The sequence below is a fragment of the Oryzias latipes genome, chromosome 14, assembly GCF_002234675.1.
Source record: "Oryzias latipes chromosome 14, ASM223467v1".
In the NCBI taxonomy this organism is placed as follows: Eukaryota; Metazoa; Chordata; class Actinopteri; order Beloniformes; family Adrianichthyidae; genus Oryzias; species Oryzias latipes.
Window position 1 is genome coordinate 13,267,292 of NC_019872.2, and position 13,259 is coordinate 13,280,550.

General features: G+C 44.8%; 2 protein-coding genes and 1 long non-coding RNA gene across 3 annotated transcripts; 2 read left to right on the forward strand and 1 right to left on the reverse strand.

The window, feature by feature from the left end:
* The first annotated feature begins 1,006 nt into the window (after positions 1–1,006).
* dlat (dihydrolipoamide S-acetyltransferase) lies at positions 1,007–9,566 on the forward strand. The gene is made up of 14 exons (XM_023962291.1): positions 1,007–1,396; positions 2,449–2,550; positions 2,634–2,758; positions 2,836–2,995; positions 6,325–6,451; positions 6,532–6,719; positions 6,803–6,938; positions 7,172–7,239; positions 7,430–7,546; positions 7,672–7,779; positions 7,857–7,975; positions 8,341–8,503; positions 8,574–8,710; positions 8,786–9,566. Exons 1-14 carry the CDS (start codon positions 1,151–1,153, stop codon positions 8,913–8,915), a joined length of 1,926 nt encoding a protein of 641 aa, XP_023818059.1. The 5' UTR covers positions 1,007–1,150; the 3' UTR covers positions 8,916–9,566.
* On the reverse strand, positions 2,210–2,843 carry LOC111948623. The gene is made up of 2 exons (XR_002874577.1): positions 2,685–2,843; positions 2,210–2,498 (listed from the first exon to the last, which is right to left on the reverse strand). It is a non-coding gene; the product is annotated as an uncharacterized LOC111948623 (long non-coding RNA).
* A 728-nt stretch (positions 9,567–10,294) lies between the features above and the next one.
* LOC101165580 (immunoglobulin superfamily member 11-like) lies at positions 10,295–12,756 on the forward strand. Its single transcript, XM_004076437.4, has 7 exons — positions 10,295–10,656; positions 11,326–11,480; positions 11,558–11,624; positions 11,712–11,843; positions 11,924–12,079; positions 12,239–12,361; positions 12,442–12,756. Exons 1-7 carry the CDS (start codon positions 10,593–10,595, stop codon positions 12,642–12,644), a joined length of 900 nt encoding a protein of 299 aa, XP_004076485.1. The 5' UTR covers positions 10,295–10,592; the 3' UTR covers positions 12,645–12,756.
* The last annotated feature ends 503 nt before the right edge of the window (positions 12,757–13,259 follow it).

Genomic DNA, 13,259 nt, shown 5'->3' on the forward strand with positions numbered 1-13,259 from the left:
TAATTAAATATATATCACAGAAATGTGTATCTGTTAAATTTCAGGACTCAAAAAGATTGTTTAGTTGTAGTTGTTTTTTTATTAAATTTGTAACCAAATAGTGTACAATCGTCAAATCAGGGGCAGAGGAGTCCTCAGCAAAAAGTATTCCAATTGAAGATTATTTTATTAAATATACTTTGATATCAATACAGCAAATAAACTATAGACCATGAAGATGTAGTGCAGGAAGTGTTCTACCTTCATATTTTTTCAGATTCAATTGGAACATTGACAAAAAATAGATATTGTACAAAAAAGTACACCGTCTCACTTTTAATACAGACTATTTGTAGTGCAACTATGTAGACTACTTTTTGCCAAGGGATGTTGGAGAACAAAGGGTGTTTCAGGTTTTTTTAAAGTCTATATTTTAAATCATAATTTGACGATACTTTACAATTTATTGGTCTTTAATATACATATCCCGACAGAAACTTCAAAATCTGTTTTATATTTAGAGGACTTTAAATAATTTTTATTTCTGTCTCCCCCTTGCCATAAAACACTGCCATCTTATCAAAAATTTAGTAATTAATTTTTATCTTTAATAGTATCCCCACAAAATAAATATTTTTGAAAAACTATAAAAGTAACATGTTAGACATAAATAGTAGGATACATGACTGCACTGTTTTATTTAGCTGTCAATTATATGTTTATTTTGTTGACATTTTCAAAATGTCAAGTTTAATTTTATTTCATTTTTTATTTATTCTATGAAGAAGTTTGATTTGTGGGTGTGCGAAGGAATCAAAAAAATATTGCTATACTGCCACTGTGTGGACACTTTTAGGACTGCAGTAAACTAATTTGCAATTTGAACATATTTAAACGTTTGGAAAATGTATTATGAATAAAATTATATTTTTTAAAATTTTATTTTTGTTTGTTCTTTCCTTTTTGTTTTTATAACGTTTGAAACGTTTTTCCTTGGTCGAAATCGAAACAAGTAGCGTTTACGACACCTCCAGCGCAGTGACGGCAACCCTTGGAGGAGAGCCGTAAAGTGTCGTGTGAGGAGGTCATTAGAAAACGGGGAAGGTCTCTTCTCCTTCGTAGTCTCGGGCACTTTTGTTTTGGTTCCGTGTGGCCTCCGCTTCGAGTGGACATGCTGCGTCTGTTGCTGCGGCTCCGGCCGTGTGGTCGCTCCGGGCCCAGAGTCCTGCCAGCCCGGCCTGTCGCGCTTGGCTCCCGCCCCAGATGCAGCGGTGAGAGGCGGCTACACTGCGGAGCCGGGTCACGAACGTCGGCCTTGGGCTTGGTCTACAGTCACAGAGCCGGCCTGCTACGGTCTTCCCAACTGGTGGGTTCCGGCCCGAACACACGGTTCTACAGTCTGCCGCCACACAACAAGGTAAGCTTAGAACCGTCAGGGTCACGCGGCTCCGGTGCTCACCGTGCTTTGCTGGTGCAGCCCAGCTGGGTGAAGGTGACAGGCTCCCAACCCGCAGAAGTAACCACAGATTGTTAAAAATGCTCTTTAAGGCTAAGTGTTTAGGGTTCGGCCTCTACTATATCTGAATGGAACAACAACTTTTGGTTCTGTGAAGGTTCTGTAAAGTTCTGCTACATCCCGACCCAATAATCATTTCTCAGATCCAGGAAATAGATGGTTGTTCTGCAGGGATTTGGTTCGATTCCCCATATTTTACTTGTATTAGTTTTTCATTCTGAATAAAAAATCTTAGCTGTTGAAATTGAAATAATAAAAACATTTGAAAAGTTTTGATCACAATTATTATAGCTTTGGACTTTTATATCAGATTAAATTATTAACAATTACACCAAATCCAGTTTTCCATTATTGCAATTTTTTGCTATTTATTTAAGAAATTGAAACTTTTCTAACTATGATAAAAGTTATTCTGCAAAGCTTGAAAGTGTTATGAATCAAAATGGCATCAATTTAGAATTTTTGACCAAAGTATTAAGGTATTTTAATAGGAAGTAGTTGAGAGTGGTTTATATATTTACTCAACAGGTTTGTTTCTTCCACACATATTCAGGAGAATATAGTCTCTCAGACACTAAAACATGAATCTAAAAGTATCTATTTGTTCAGTAAAGTTGAGGAGCCACAATCATCAGGAATAACCTTTTTTTAAGCAGAAATCTTCTCCATCTCCTCCCTCGCTGCTGTTTTTGTGTCTCAGATTCATGGCGGATGTTTGGAAGCTTCTTTTATTTTTACCTTTAGCTCAAAGCTTCTGTTTGTTGACCTCAGCTGCTTCCAAAAGGTCCACAGCTGTGTTGAAATCGTTGGTGTTTACTGAGCGGAGTGGTATGATGTGGTGTGATGGACGCTGACACCATAACCAGTGACTAGTTCTTTTCCTCCTTCTTCTGTGGTGGGCGTTCCTGCAGCCTCCTCGTCTTTCGCTGACCTCTCGGGTTTGTTTGTTGCAGGTGGAGCTTCCTTCTCTGTCGCCCACCATGCAGACGGGGACCATCGCCCGCTGGGAGAAGAAGGAGGGGGACAAGATCAGCGAGGGCGAGCTCATAGCCGAGGTCTGAAGGGCGCACAATATTTCCCAGATCCACCCAGATTATTTTTTTTTTAAATAATAAAACACTTGTCTCGCTTTCCGTAGGTGGAAACGGACAAAGCTACTGTAGGTTTTGAAGTAATGGATGAGTGCTACCTGGCGAAGATCCTGGTTCCTGAAGGCACCAGAGACATTGCTGTTGGATCAGTGATCTGCATCACCGTGGAAAGGTCGGTGCTTGTCATGAAGGTTTGGGAGCAGGAGAGACTTCTGCTGGAAAAAAGATCCTATCTGTGTTTCATCTCAGCCCAGACATGATCGCAGCCTTTAAGGACGTGTCTTTGGATTCTCTCAAATCCCCTGCCGCCGCTCCTCCCCCTGCAGCCTCAGCTCCTCCCCCTGCTCCTCCAACCGCTGCTGCTCCACCCCCCGCAGCGCCGGGCAGCTCCTACCCGCCACACTTGAAGGTAGGCGTGCTCCTGCAGGAGGAACTCTGATTACAGTCGGAGCTGTAAGGTTTTCTTTTTTGTTTCAGGGTGTAGTCTTGATGTTTACCTGCAAAACTGGCTTATGGTGAAGTAGGCCTGCACGATATTAGAAAAATCTGCGATATGCGAGATCAGTGTTTGAAACTGCGATGACGGTATGACTTGCGATAAATGGAAAAATAGAAAAGCAAAAATACCAATACATTTTGGTTTCAGTGTGAGTTTTATTCAAATAATTCAACACAACTTAAATTAACGTGCAAGTTTTATTCAAAAAGAAGAAAATATATTCACCATAGAACTTGCCAAAACTAAGATGAATGATTACAAAAAATATATATAGATGCCCAGGAATAAAATAAGTTGGTGTCTCCTACATTTCCATTTTACTGCAAGTGTTATTAAATAAGTCAACATAACTTAAAATCCAAGTCTTTTTCAAAAAGGAGAAAAAGGTAAGACCTATAGCTGTGGGCAAAACATAAATGAACAATGAAGAAAAAAGATAGAGGCCCACAACTTAAACGTGACCTAGTATGAACTATAAAGGACAGCATCAGTATGTGTCATTATGGCAAGTTCTTTGAAAGGAAAACCAGCATGTTTACTTTTGTTGGTTTCAAACATGTGCGCTGACATGTTACTATGTTTCCTGATGTACTGAAAAGTCTCTCTGAAGGTGAGCTGCTTGCAGGTATGCAGAGATACTTCCTTGCAAGCTTGCTCAGCTGTGAGAATGTAATTTGGTGGAGTTTCCACCATGCCAAGGGGTCTTCTTCACTGTCTAGGGGTGCAGACAGCAGGTAGCTATTAAGCTCAGCTTCTACAGCTTGTGACAATTGCGCAACAGATGAGCTGGGGAGTGGGCTTGTCTTGAAGAAACTCCCCAGTGACTTTTTTGCCTTTTTCAGCGGAGCACTGGGTGGATCATTGGTCTTGGCTTCTACATCTGTGGAGCTTCTCTCCTAAAACAAAAGCAAAACATGAGGAAAAAAAAGATTTTGGACAAAAGAAACATCTCTGGAAAAAAACATGCATGCATGAATAACCTTTTGTGCCACTGCTTCCATTTCTGACAGCACCCTGGTCTTGATGTTTGAGACTTGATCAGTGCTGATATAGCTGGCTTTGAATCTGGGATCCATGAAACACGCCATGTCCAGAAGTTCTTGGGTAGCTGGATTTTCATATTTTGTAATCAAGTAGTCAAGGATTTTTTTCTTGATTGATTTTGTCAAATCACCATCCGCTTCCTTCTCTGCGAGCACTGATGTCTTCATCAGGTGGAGGACTGGCTTCACATATGAAACACTAACATAGATCTCACCTGACAGAGCATCTGTGAAGTCTTGCAGGGGGTGTAATGCCTGGTTGACAGATTCCAGTACATCCACATCCTGCCAAGTAGGAATCAAATGCCTGGATTTCTTGTCTGCTGAGAGAACATCAGAAATGGCCCGCTGCTGCTCCAGGACTCTCTCAATCATCTTCTGCCTGCTACCCCACCTTGTTGGACATTCAGTGACGAGTGTGTGCTCAGGGAGGTTGTGATCCTTCTGTGCTTTTTTCACAGCAGTCTTGGCTTTCCAGCTGTGACAAAAATGTCCAACTAGCTTTTTGCAAAGGCCAATGGCTCGAGCGATGCGGGCATCATCTTTGATGGAATTTTCTTGAATAAGAGGAAGACACACAAAAAAATAACTAATTATTAAACCTGTTTGTAAAAAAAAAAAAACATTAGAAATGTATAATAATTTAAAAATGAATAACAAGTCATTACAAGTGAATAATTAAATCACGACTTGCATGTTCTCGAATTATACTGTCATTTTAACATCTTGGAGCTATTCAAAATAGTTTGATAATAATTTACATATTTTTTTCATAAAGATCCATCTTAAATAAACTCACCAATTGCAAGGTGCAGCCTGTGTCCAAAACACTGAAGCCTGACCCACTTGTTGAGCTCCGTGGCTCTAACGACGTTGGGACCGTTGTCCGTGGTGATGCACACCTGTCGCTCTTCTTCAAGTTCCCAGCTTGCCAGCACGTCTAGTAATACGTGCACTATGTTTTCACTTGTATGCGACTCCGGGAAATACACGGTCTCCAGACAACGCGTTTTTAATTCAAAGTCCGCAGTGAGAAAATGCACCGTAAAACTCAAATAGGGTTCAGTCGTGCGGCTTGACCACAGGTCTGTGGTACTTGTAAAAAATCCGGCTTGGCTCAATTCAGACGTAACGGTCTTGCGGCACGTCTCATACATCTGTGGAATGGCGACTTGTGAAAAGTAATTTCGTGAAGGGATTTGATATCTCCGGTCCATTTTGTCCATCAAATTGACAAAGCCCTGTCGGCTCACTGTGTTTATTGGCATCATGTACTTTGCCAAAAAATGTTAAATGGCCTCTGTTATTTCTTTGTACCGCTTTGAAGTTTTTTCATAAGGAGTTCCACTCGCAAAACTCTGAAATACGGACGTCTGTTGGCCTGCCGAGCTCTTCTTTTTTCTCTGACTTAGCAGGTGTTTTGCTCTCCCTAGATGTCATGAACTCTTTAAACAGATCTTCGTGGTTGTATTGAAGGTGATGGTGGAGATTGCTGGTGTTTCCTCGGGTGGTTGCCACAGGTGTTCGGCATGTTTTGCATAGTACCTGTGTTTGGAGAACGTCGCCCGTCCTGAAACCAAAGTACCTCCAAATAATCGACATGCTTTTTTTTTTCGCCATGAGCACGTCCTCCGAGATATTGCTGTTAGCCATTGCAAGTCTTGTTTGGTCAAATGTCGGATGAAAAAAGTACGTAGTTTTTTTTTTAATACTCCAGCACTATGTAGAAGGCGGGTATCTAACATTAGGGGGCTCCAGTTGATTGGGCAATGACACGAAGAGCTCCATACCATTGGTTGAATGCATAAAGGGCTTTATTTGATACGTTACTTAAAACTACAAAGAGATAGTTTAGCTTTTATGTAACCTTATTAGGAGGCGACTTATCGCCATTTTGCCTCCTTTTGCGGTATGCATACCGCATTGGCCTGATACTGCGATGACGATAAATTTGCGGTTAATCGTGCAGGCCTATGGTGAAGTATCTTACCGGGAGGCAACAATAATAGTTGTGTAGATTCATTGTTTTATCAGAAAGCTGATATTTTTTAGGGAAAGTCTTCTTCCTTGTGCAGATGGGACACACTTTCTGAGGGGGTTAGCCATCAGGGCAGGAGTTATTTTTTTGGTGCTTCAGTGATTTCGTTAATTTTTGTTGAAACGCATTTAAACATTGTTTTTTTGTGCGGTTTTTAGGTCGCACTTCCTGCTCTTTCTCCCACCATGACGATGGGAACGGTGCAGCGCTGGGAGAAGAAGGTCGGCGAGAAGCTCGGTGAAGGAGATCTCCTTGCAGAGATTGAAACCGACAAAGCGACCATCGGTAAACCCAAACGGGCTCTGGCTGCAGATGGACCAGTGTGAGCATGACACAGACTTGATGCTCTGTGTGTTTGTCTGCAGGATTCGAGGTCCAGGAAGAAGGATATTTAGCCAAAATCCTGGTCCCAGAGGGAACTCGGGACGTTCCTCTGGGACAGACGCTCTGCATCATAGTAGAAAAAGAAAGTGACATCGCCGCCTTCAAGGATTACATCGAGACTGGGATGGCAGAGGCCTCCATGCCCCCACCACCTCCAGCCCCTGCAGCGGTGAGACAAAAATGGAGAAAACCCCCCCCTCTTTTAGGACAGGTCCTTTTAATAAATATTGTTTCTCTGTGCTCTCCCTGCAGACTGCAGCGCCTGCAGCCACAGCACCCAGTTCTGCAGCCGCAGCTCCAGCGGCGCCAAGGAAGGGCCGTGTTTTCGCCAGTCCACTCGCCAAGAAACTGGCAGCTGAGAAGGGAATCGATTTGGCTCAGGTCAGCGGTAGGTGACCAAAACACAACGAACGCGCTAGAGCTTTCAGGAAAAGAATCAGCCGCTCTGAAATAAAATACAGCTCATTCAATACATGCATGCATACATGTCTGCATGCATCCATGCAAACATGCATGTATGCATGCATACATATGTACATACAGTCATCTATGTATGCATGCATGCAGACATACTGCTCATATAAGTGCATTAGATAAAATGTATTTCTGGTTCCTGCTCAGGATCTGGACCTGATGGACGCGTCACTCGGAAAGATATCGAAAGCTTTGTTCCTCCAAAGGCTGCACCCGTGAGTAAAGCCACATATATCCCCAACTTTTGGTTTATTTTTTTTATCATGAAAGTAAATCATAATTAAGATTTCGAGTGTTTATTGCTCAGAGTTTGTTTAAAATGCTGTTGCCTTAGAGATTGAGTCTTAATATTTGCTGGGATTTTTCTATTTTTCATTTTGCCAAATGACTGGTATTTGCGGGCAGGCAGCAGCTGCTGCTCCCTCTCCATCAGCAGCAGCAGCAGCTCCTCCTTCACCCGCTGCTGCACCCGCTGCTCCAGCTGGCACCTTCACAGACTTCCCCATCAGCAACATCCGCAAGGTGAGCGCTCAGCACGGCTTCCTCTTTTCTGCCGGCAGAAGTCTGCACGGCCCCACCGTTAAACCAGGAGTTTTGAATCCATTCTGGAGTGCATGTTTACGCGTGTCCCCCCCCTCCCCTTACAGGTCATCGCTCAGAGGTTGATGCAGTCCAAGCAGACCATCCCTCACTATTACCTGTCTGTAGACGTCAACATGGACCAAGTGCTGGAGCTTCGAAAGGAGCTGAACGAGGTGAGTGTGGGACGCCGCTCCACCTCTCAACACGCCATGTTTGGCCCCTTACCAAGACGCCGCTTCTGTTTTTACAGGAGGTGAAATCCCAGAACATCAAGCTGAGTTTGAATGACTTCATTATCAAAGCCAGCGCCTTGGCTTGCCTCAAAGTCCCAGAATGCAACTCCTCCTGGATGGACACAGTCATTCGTCAGTGAGTAGGACAACGTACTGTCGGCCGTGATTGTGTTGTTTTGTTACATGAAGCGTGTTGCCAGGTTCAGCAAAAGGTCAAATGAAATCATTCAAAATTAAATTAAAATTTAAAAAGAAACAGAAAACAAAAACCTGTTTTATAAATAGAAAGTTTTCTATATTTGTAAAAAACAAAACTGCAAGGTGATCATCAAAATCCACTTGAGCAAACTCCTATTTTTTTACACAAAAGCACGTTTCCATAGCAACCAATTAGTAATGAGGTCTGCAGCCTCATTCTGAAGGGGGGCCAGCAGGGGGCGCTCGAAGCATGGTCAGCTCAGCACAAGCAGGACAGTATCGACAGTTTGAGATTGTTTCCAGGAATCATGTGGTGGACGTCAGCGTGGCAGTGAGCACAGCCAGCGGGCTCATCACGCCAATCGTGTTCAACGCCCACATCAAAGGCCTGGCCGCCATCGGTACCGACGTGGCGGCTCTCGCTGCCAAAGCCAGGGAGGGGAAGCTGCAGCCTCATGAGTTCCAGGTAAACCTCTGTCAATCCCTATTGTGCATATCGGATGAACGTCGTATTGATCTGGCTTTGCTTCCTTCAGGGAGGAACGTTCACCATCTCAAATTTAGGGATGTTTGGAATCAAGAACTTCTCCGCCATCATCAACCCCCCCCAGGCCTGTATCCTGGCTGTTGGAGGCTCAGAGAAACGGCTGCTGCCCGCCGAGAACGAGAAAGGGTCAGTGTGACGCCACGGCTGCGCTCCGACGAGCCGTGCTCACACCTAATACGGCGTCCACTCTGGTTCTTGCAGGTTCGACGTGGCCAACATGATGTCAGTGACGCTGAGCTGCGACCACCGGGTGGTGGACGGGGCGGTGGGGGCGCAGTGGCTGGCCGAGTTCAGGAAGTTCCTGGAGAAACCCGTCACCATGTTGTTGTGATGAGCCGGCAGACGCCTTTAGGTCACTCCCAGTTACCCCGAAGAAGCAGAGGCGGCATCACTCCACCCACCTGTCTGCCCGTCTGCCGTCTCTCCCTTCTTTCTATTTATTGTGGCCCCCCCCTCATGTCAGAATTAGCTTTATCTAAAAATGAGGAGCGGCGTTATCTGCTACGACAGATCAAAGTCAAGACAACTTTGTGTGTCTGTGTGTGTTTCTGCACAGCAATCTGTGAAGAGGAGCTGCAGTTTGTCTTTTAGAAGCACAGATGTGCAGACACACACACACACACACACACAAAGACACACACACAACTATTCAGCTGAAATTCCTGGTTTACAGTATTCCATACTGTGTTGTATATTTATGTACATCAGGTGAAAAAAAATCTATGTCCTCTTGAAAATAATTCTCACTGTAGTTCTTTTTCTTTTATTGGTTTCTGGAATATTCTTAAAGCTGAAACGCACAAAGTGCTGGTTTTTATTTGAATACATTGGTGGGGGATTTTAACCCGGTGCCATCGGTGTGCGAGGCTCAGAACTCGCAGAATCTACGAGGGCGGTCCAGAAGAGAAAAGCAGGACTGTTGGTTGGACACCAGTATGTACACCTTACAGACAATAAAAGGAAACTCCCTTAAACTTGTCTAGAGATGCTGTTGTTTTTCTTTTTACTTTCTATGGAGCCCTGGACATGACATTAAAAAAATAATGTTGCATTGTTCCCTCAAGTTAAGACATTTTGACAAAAAATTAGTATTTTGTAGCCACAAATTAGCATTTCTTTGCACACAAAATACTAATCTTCCCCCACAAAATGCTCATTCTGAAGGTAAAATAAATACAAATATTTGTGCGCTCAAAGTACTATTTGGTACTAAATGATAATCTCACATTGCAGAATAGCGTTGAGGAGCCTCGCCCAATGACTGAGAAAAGAAAGCAGCTGGCTTTTTCCAGGAGCTGAAGGTTGAGCGCTACTCCATGCTTCAATGTATCGCCTGAGTTTCCCATCATGCCCTGTTTTTTTTTACAAACTGGAGTTTGTCTGCTGCAGAGTAAGATTGTGCAATCACACAAAGCTCCTTAAATCTGACAGGTTGTCTTGTATTTTTCCCCTTATGGCACAGCTGCAACAGCATTAAAGTTGGGTTTGTTGTCAGCTCTTCAGGCAGAGAAACATTTTATGTAAATCCTCAGACTTTGGATTGTTGAGCCCACAGGTCATGAGAGTAGGATGTTATCGTCATCACCCCGTGGTTTTTCTGCCGCCAGTGTCGCACGCTTCTCTTTGAACCTCCCTCCTCTCCAGTGACAGCTGCAGAAAATCCTGGGCTTACTTTTTTTTTTTTGAACGGTAGCTTTGGGATTCCTTTGGATGATAAGTGGAGCGTTTGGACTAAGAATGTCTCCCTCTGAGTCATCCTTTCTACCATTCGATCCATCTGTGTGTCTGCCTGATCGTCCTTCTGAGAGTCCAAGTGAAGAAAAAGACAAATGGAAAAAAAAAGACCATTCATGTCAACTTTGCAGATTGTGAGGTATCCATCCCAGGCAGACAGAGCAGAACAGAGGGGGGAGAACTGAGGGGGAGGAGGGACTGGTGGCATCGCTCAATAGATTCCTCATGCATGCCTGGTTTTTCTGGCCAGCTTTAGTCAGGCTTCCTGTGGACGATGGCTTCCTCTGCAGCATGGATGCTGTGGATTCTGTCTGCAGCTTTCACCTCTCTAGAGAACGGTAAGTCTAGTCTGGCCGCTGCCTTTTGATATTCTAAGTGATTTAGATGCAGTATTGTGAGAAAAGAGTCAGGTCTTTGGAGAGGATCCCTTTTTTCTATTAGGAAAGTTGGACTTCAGTGAGAAGTTTCAGAAAACGTTGCTTTTGAGAGCATTTAACCCTTGTGCCATCCTATGACCCCACCCTTACTTTGACGTGTTCTTCCTACCATGACAAAGGTGGATAAAGGTGGAAAGATTTCATGTAATCCATGGACACCAGAGAAGATCACAAATCATTGAAGAAAAAAGGTTCAGAGCACTGTCTAGTGGCCTAGTGCCTAGGATAGCACAAGGGTTAAAGAGGCGTCTTCGTGAAGGACGATTGCAGCTTTGACGTTTTGAGCTTCAAAGAGCCTCTGAGCTGCACAGACATGGTGGTGATGCGTTCAGGAACCAGCTCCTCCCAGAGAACAGGCCTCGTTGTTCCACTCCCTCCAATCGCTCTGCCTCAACCCTCAAAGATGTCAAGTGTAATTAACCACTAATACGCTCAGCCCCCACTCGCAGCACAAAGGGCCCGGAGGGTGCAGAGGGGAGGAGGGGCTCCTGATCACTGTGATGGAGGCGAGTGTTTACAGGAAAGCGAAGCGAAAAGTTTGGATGATCTCTTCTTCTTCGGCGCTTTCAGCCGCACTCCGGGTCTTGGTGAGGGAGTCCAGCCTGGAGGTGGTGAGAGGCGATCTTGTCATCCTCCCCTGCTCCTTCTTCACCTCCTCCCACCTCTCCAGACTCAACATTATCTGGACCATGGCTCCTCTCTCCAGCCCAGAGAGTCCCATACAGGTGAGAGCTGCAAAGCTGAGTCAGCGTAACAGAGAGAGCAGGAGAGCTGAACGCTTCATCTTCACAATCGCATCCAGGTGATCGTGTTTGACCACGGCCAGGTGATCGAGAACCCCTCCCTCATTAGCAGGGTGGCTTTTACAGGTACTAAACTGGGAAGCACCACTTATGCTTTTATTTTTGTAACCATAGGATAATCAGATGTAACTACTTCCTACCTGCCGATGACAGGTCTACCCGTGAGTGCCGACATTGTCCTCAATAACACCCAAGTGTCGGATGCTGGAGTCTACAGATGTATGGTCAACAACCCACCGGAGGCTGCAGATCCTGGCATAGGAGAGCTGGTGCTGAATGTTCTGGGTGAGTATTGGATAATTAAAGAGGCTCTGAAAGTAAAAGTTAGAGTAAAAGCAGAGATTCAGCATTCAGCGGTGTTGCAGAGCCACCCTCACTGCCCATCTGCCAGTGGGATGGAGATCTGCAGCTGGGAGGCAGCGTCAGGCTCTCCTGCTCTGTGGCAGAGGGGGTCCCCGCTCCGGACATCCGCTGGGCCAAGGTGGCCCCCGAGGAAATCCCACTTCCTGTCAACAGGGAGGGTCAGTGTTCCACAATCTTTAAAACCTGCAGATTTTGACTGACTTGAGTACCTTTTTGTTTTTGGAAGAATGACACAGAGGTGAAATTATGGAACCTTGGGGAAGCAGAAACCTGAAGTGTGTTTGTTGGACTGACATAGATGTCTCTCTGTGCTTCAGGGGAATTTTCCGGCTCAGTGCGGATCGTGAACGTGTCCTCTCAGATGTCCGGTTTGTACCGGTGCTCGGCCTCCAACGTCCTGGGAACAGAGAACTGCTATATCAACCTGTCAATCTACACCAGTGAGTGTCCATACGGGACGTGTGCCCCCCGCCCCCTCATCGGGGTGTAGTTCATATCAGTCGTGTGGTTGTTCCCGCAGCTCAAGTCGGCCCCTCCGGCCTTCTGCAGGCCGTCCTGCTGACGCTGGCCATGAGCCTCCTGCTACTGGCCCTGCTGATGCTCATCCTATGGCTTCATCGCACTGGACAGGACGGAAGGAGGCGAGGAAGGAAAGCTGAAGAGGAGGAGTGTTATAATGAAATACGGTACACCCCCTCATTGATGAAACGCTCCTTTGTCTGAGTTCTCCCTGTGAAAACAGAAAAACTACAAATTAACCCGAGTTCTTGTGTGTCTGAGGATGTGTCACTGCCTAGCTGTACATCTTATTTTGAAATAAACAATCAGCGTCTGACTGTTGAGCTTTATTGCTGTAAAGATCTCAGATGTTTCAACACTTTTTTAGAATTAGCACAAAAAAAACAAAACAATATCATATCTCGCGTCGGTTGGGATCGTTTCACTTAAAAAATACGTGCAAAGTCGGCAGGAAGCAAAGATGTACTGTGATCCTAGTTGTAGGTGTGAATAGAGCGGAGGTTAACCCTTGTGCTATCTTAGATGACCCCACCCTTGCATTGACGTGTTCTTCCTACCATGACAAAGGTGGATAAAGGTGGAAAGATTTCATGTAATCCATGGACACCATTGAAGATCACAAATCATTGTAGAAAAAAGGTTCAGAGCACTGTCTAGTGCAGGGGTCGGGAACCTATGGCTCGCGAGCCATATATGGCTCTTTTGATGGTCACATGTGGCTCGCAGACAAATGTTTAATTATCCTTTTTTTTTTCATTAGACCAGTCCTTCTCGGGCGCGATGCGATGCCAGAGGCGTGCAGTAGTGGTGGTGCTTGGA

Coding starts and splice junctions, on each gene's coding strand:
- dlat (XM_023962291.1), top strand. CDS start 1,151: ATGCTGCGTCTGTTGCTGCGGCTCCGGCCGTGTGGTCGCTCCGGGCCC. Junction 2,996..6,324: donor CCTACCCGCCACACTTGAAG/GTAGGCGTGCTC, acceptor TGCGGTTTTTAG/GTCGCACTTCCTGCTCTTTC. Junction 8,711..8,785: donor CCCGCCGAGAACGAGAAAGG/GTCAGTGTGACG, acceptor TGGTTCTTGCAG/GTTCGACGTGGCCAACATGA.
- LOC101165580 (XM_004076437.4), top strand. CDS start 10,593: ATGGCTTCCTCTGCAGCATGGATGCTGTGGATTCTGTCTGCAGCTTTC. Junction 10,657..11,325: donor TTTCACCTCTCTAGAGAACG/GTAAGTCTAGTC, acceptor CGGCGCTTTCAG/CCGCACTCCGGGTCTTGGTG. Junction 11,844..11,923: donor GCTGGTGCTGAATGTTCTGG/GTGAGTATTGGA, acceptor GCGGTGTTGCAG/AGCCACCCTCACTGCCCATC.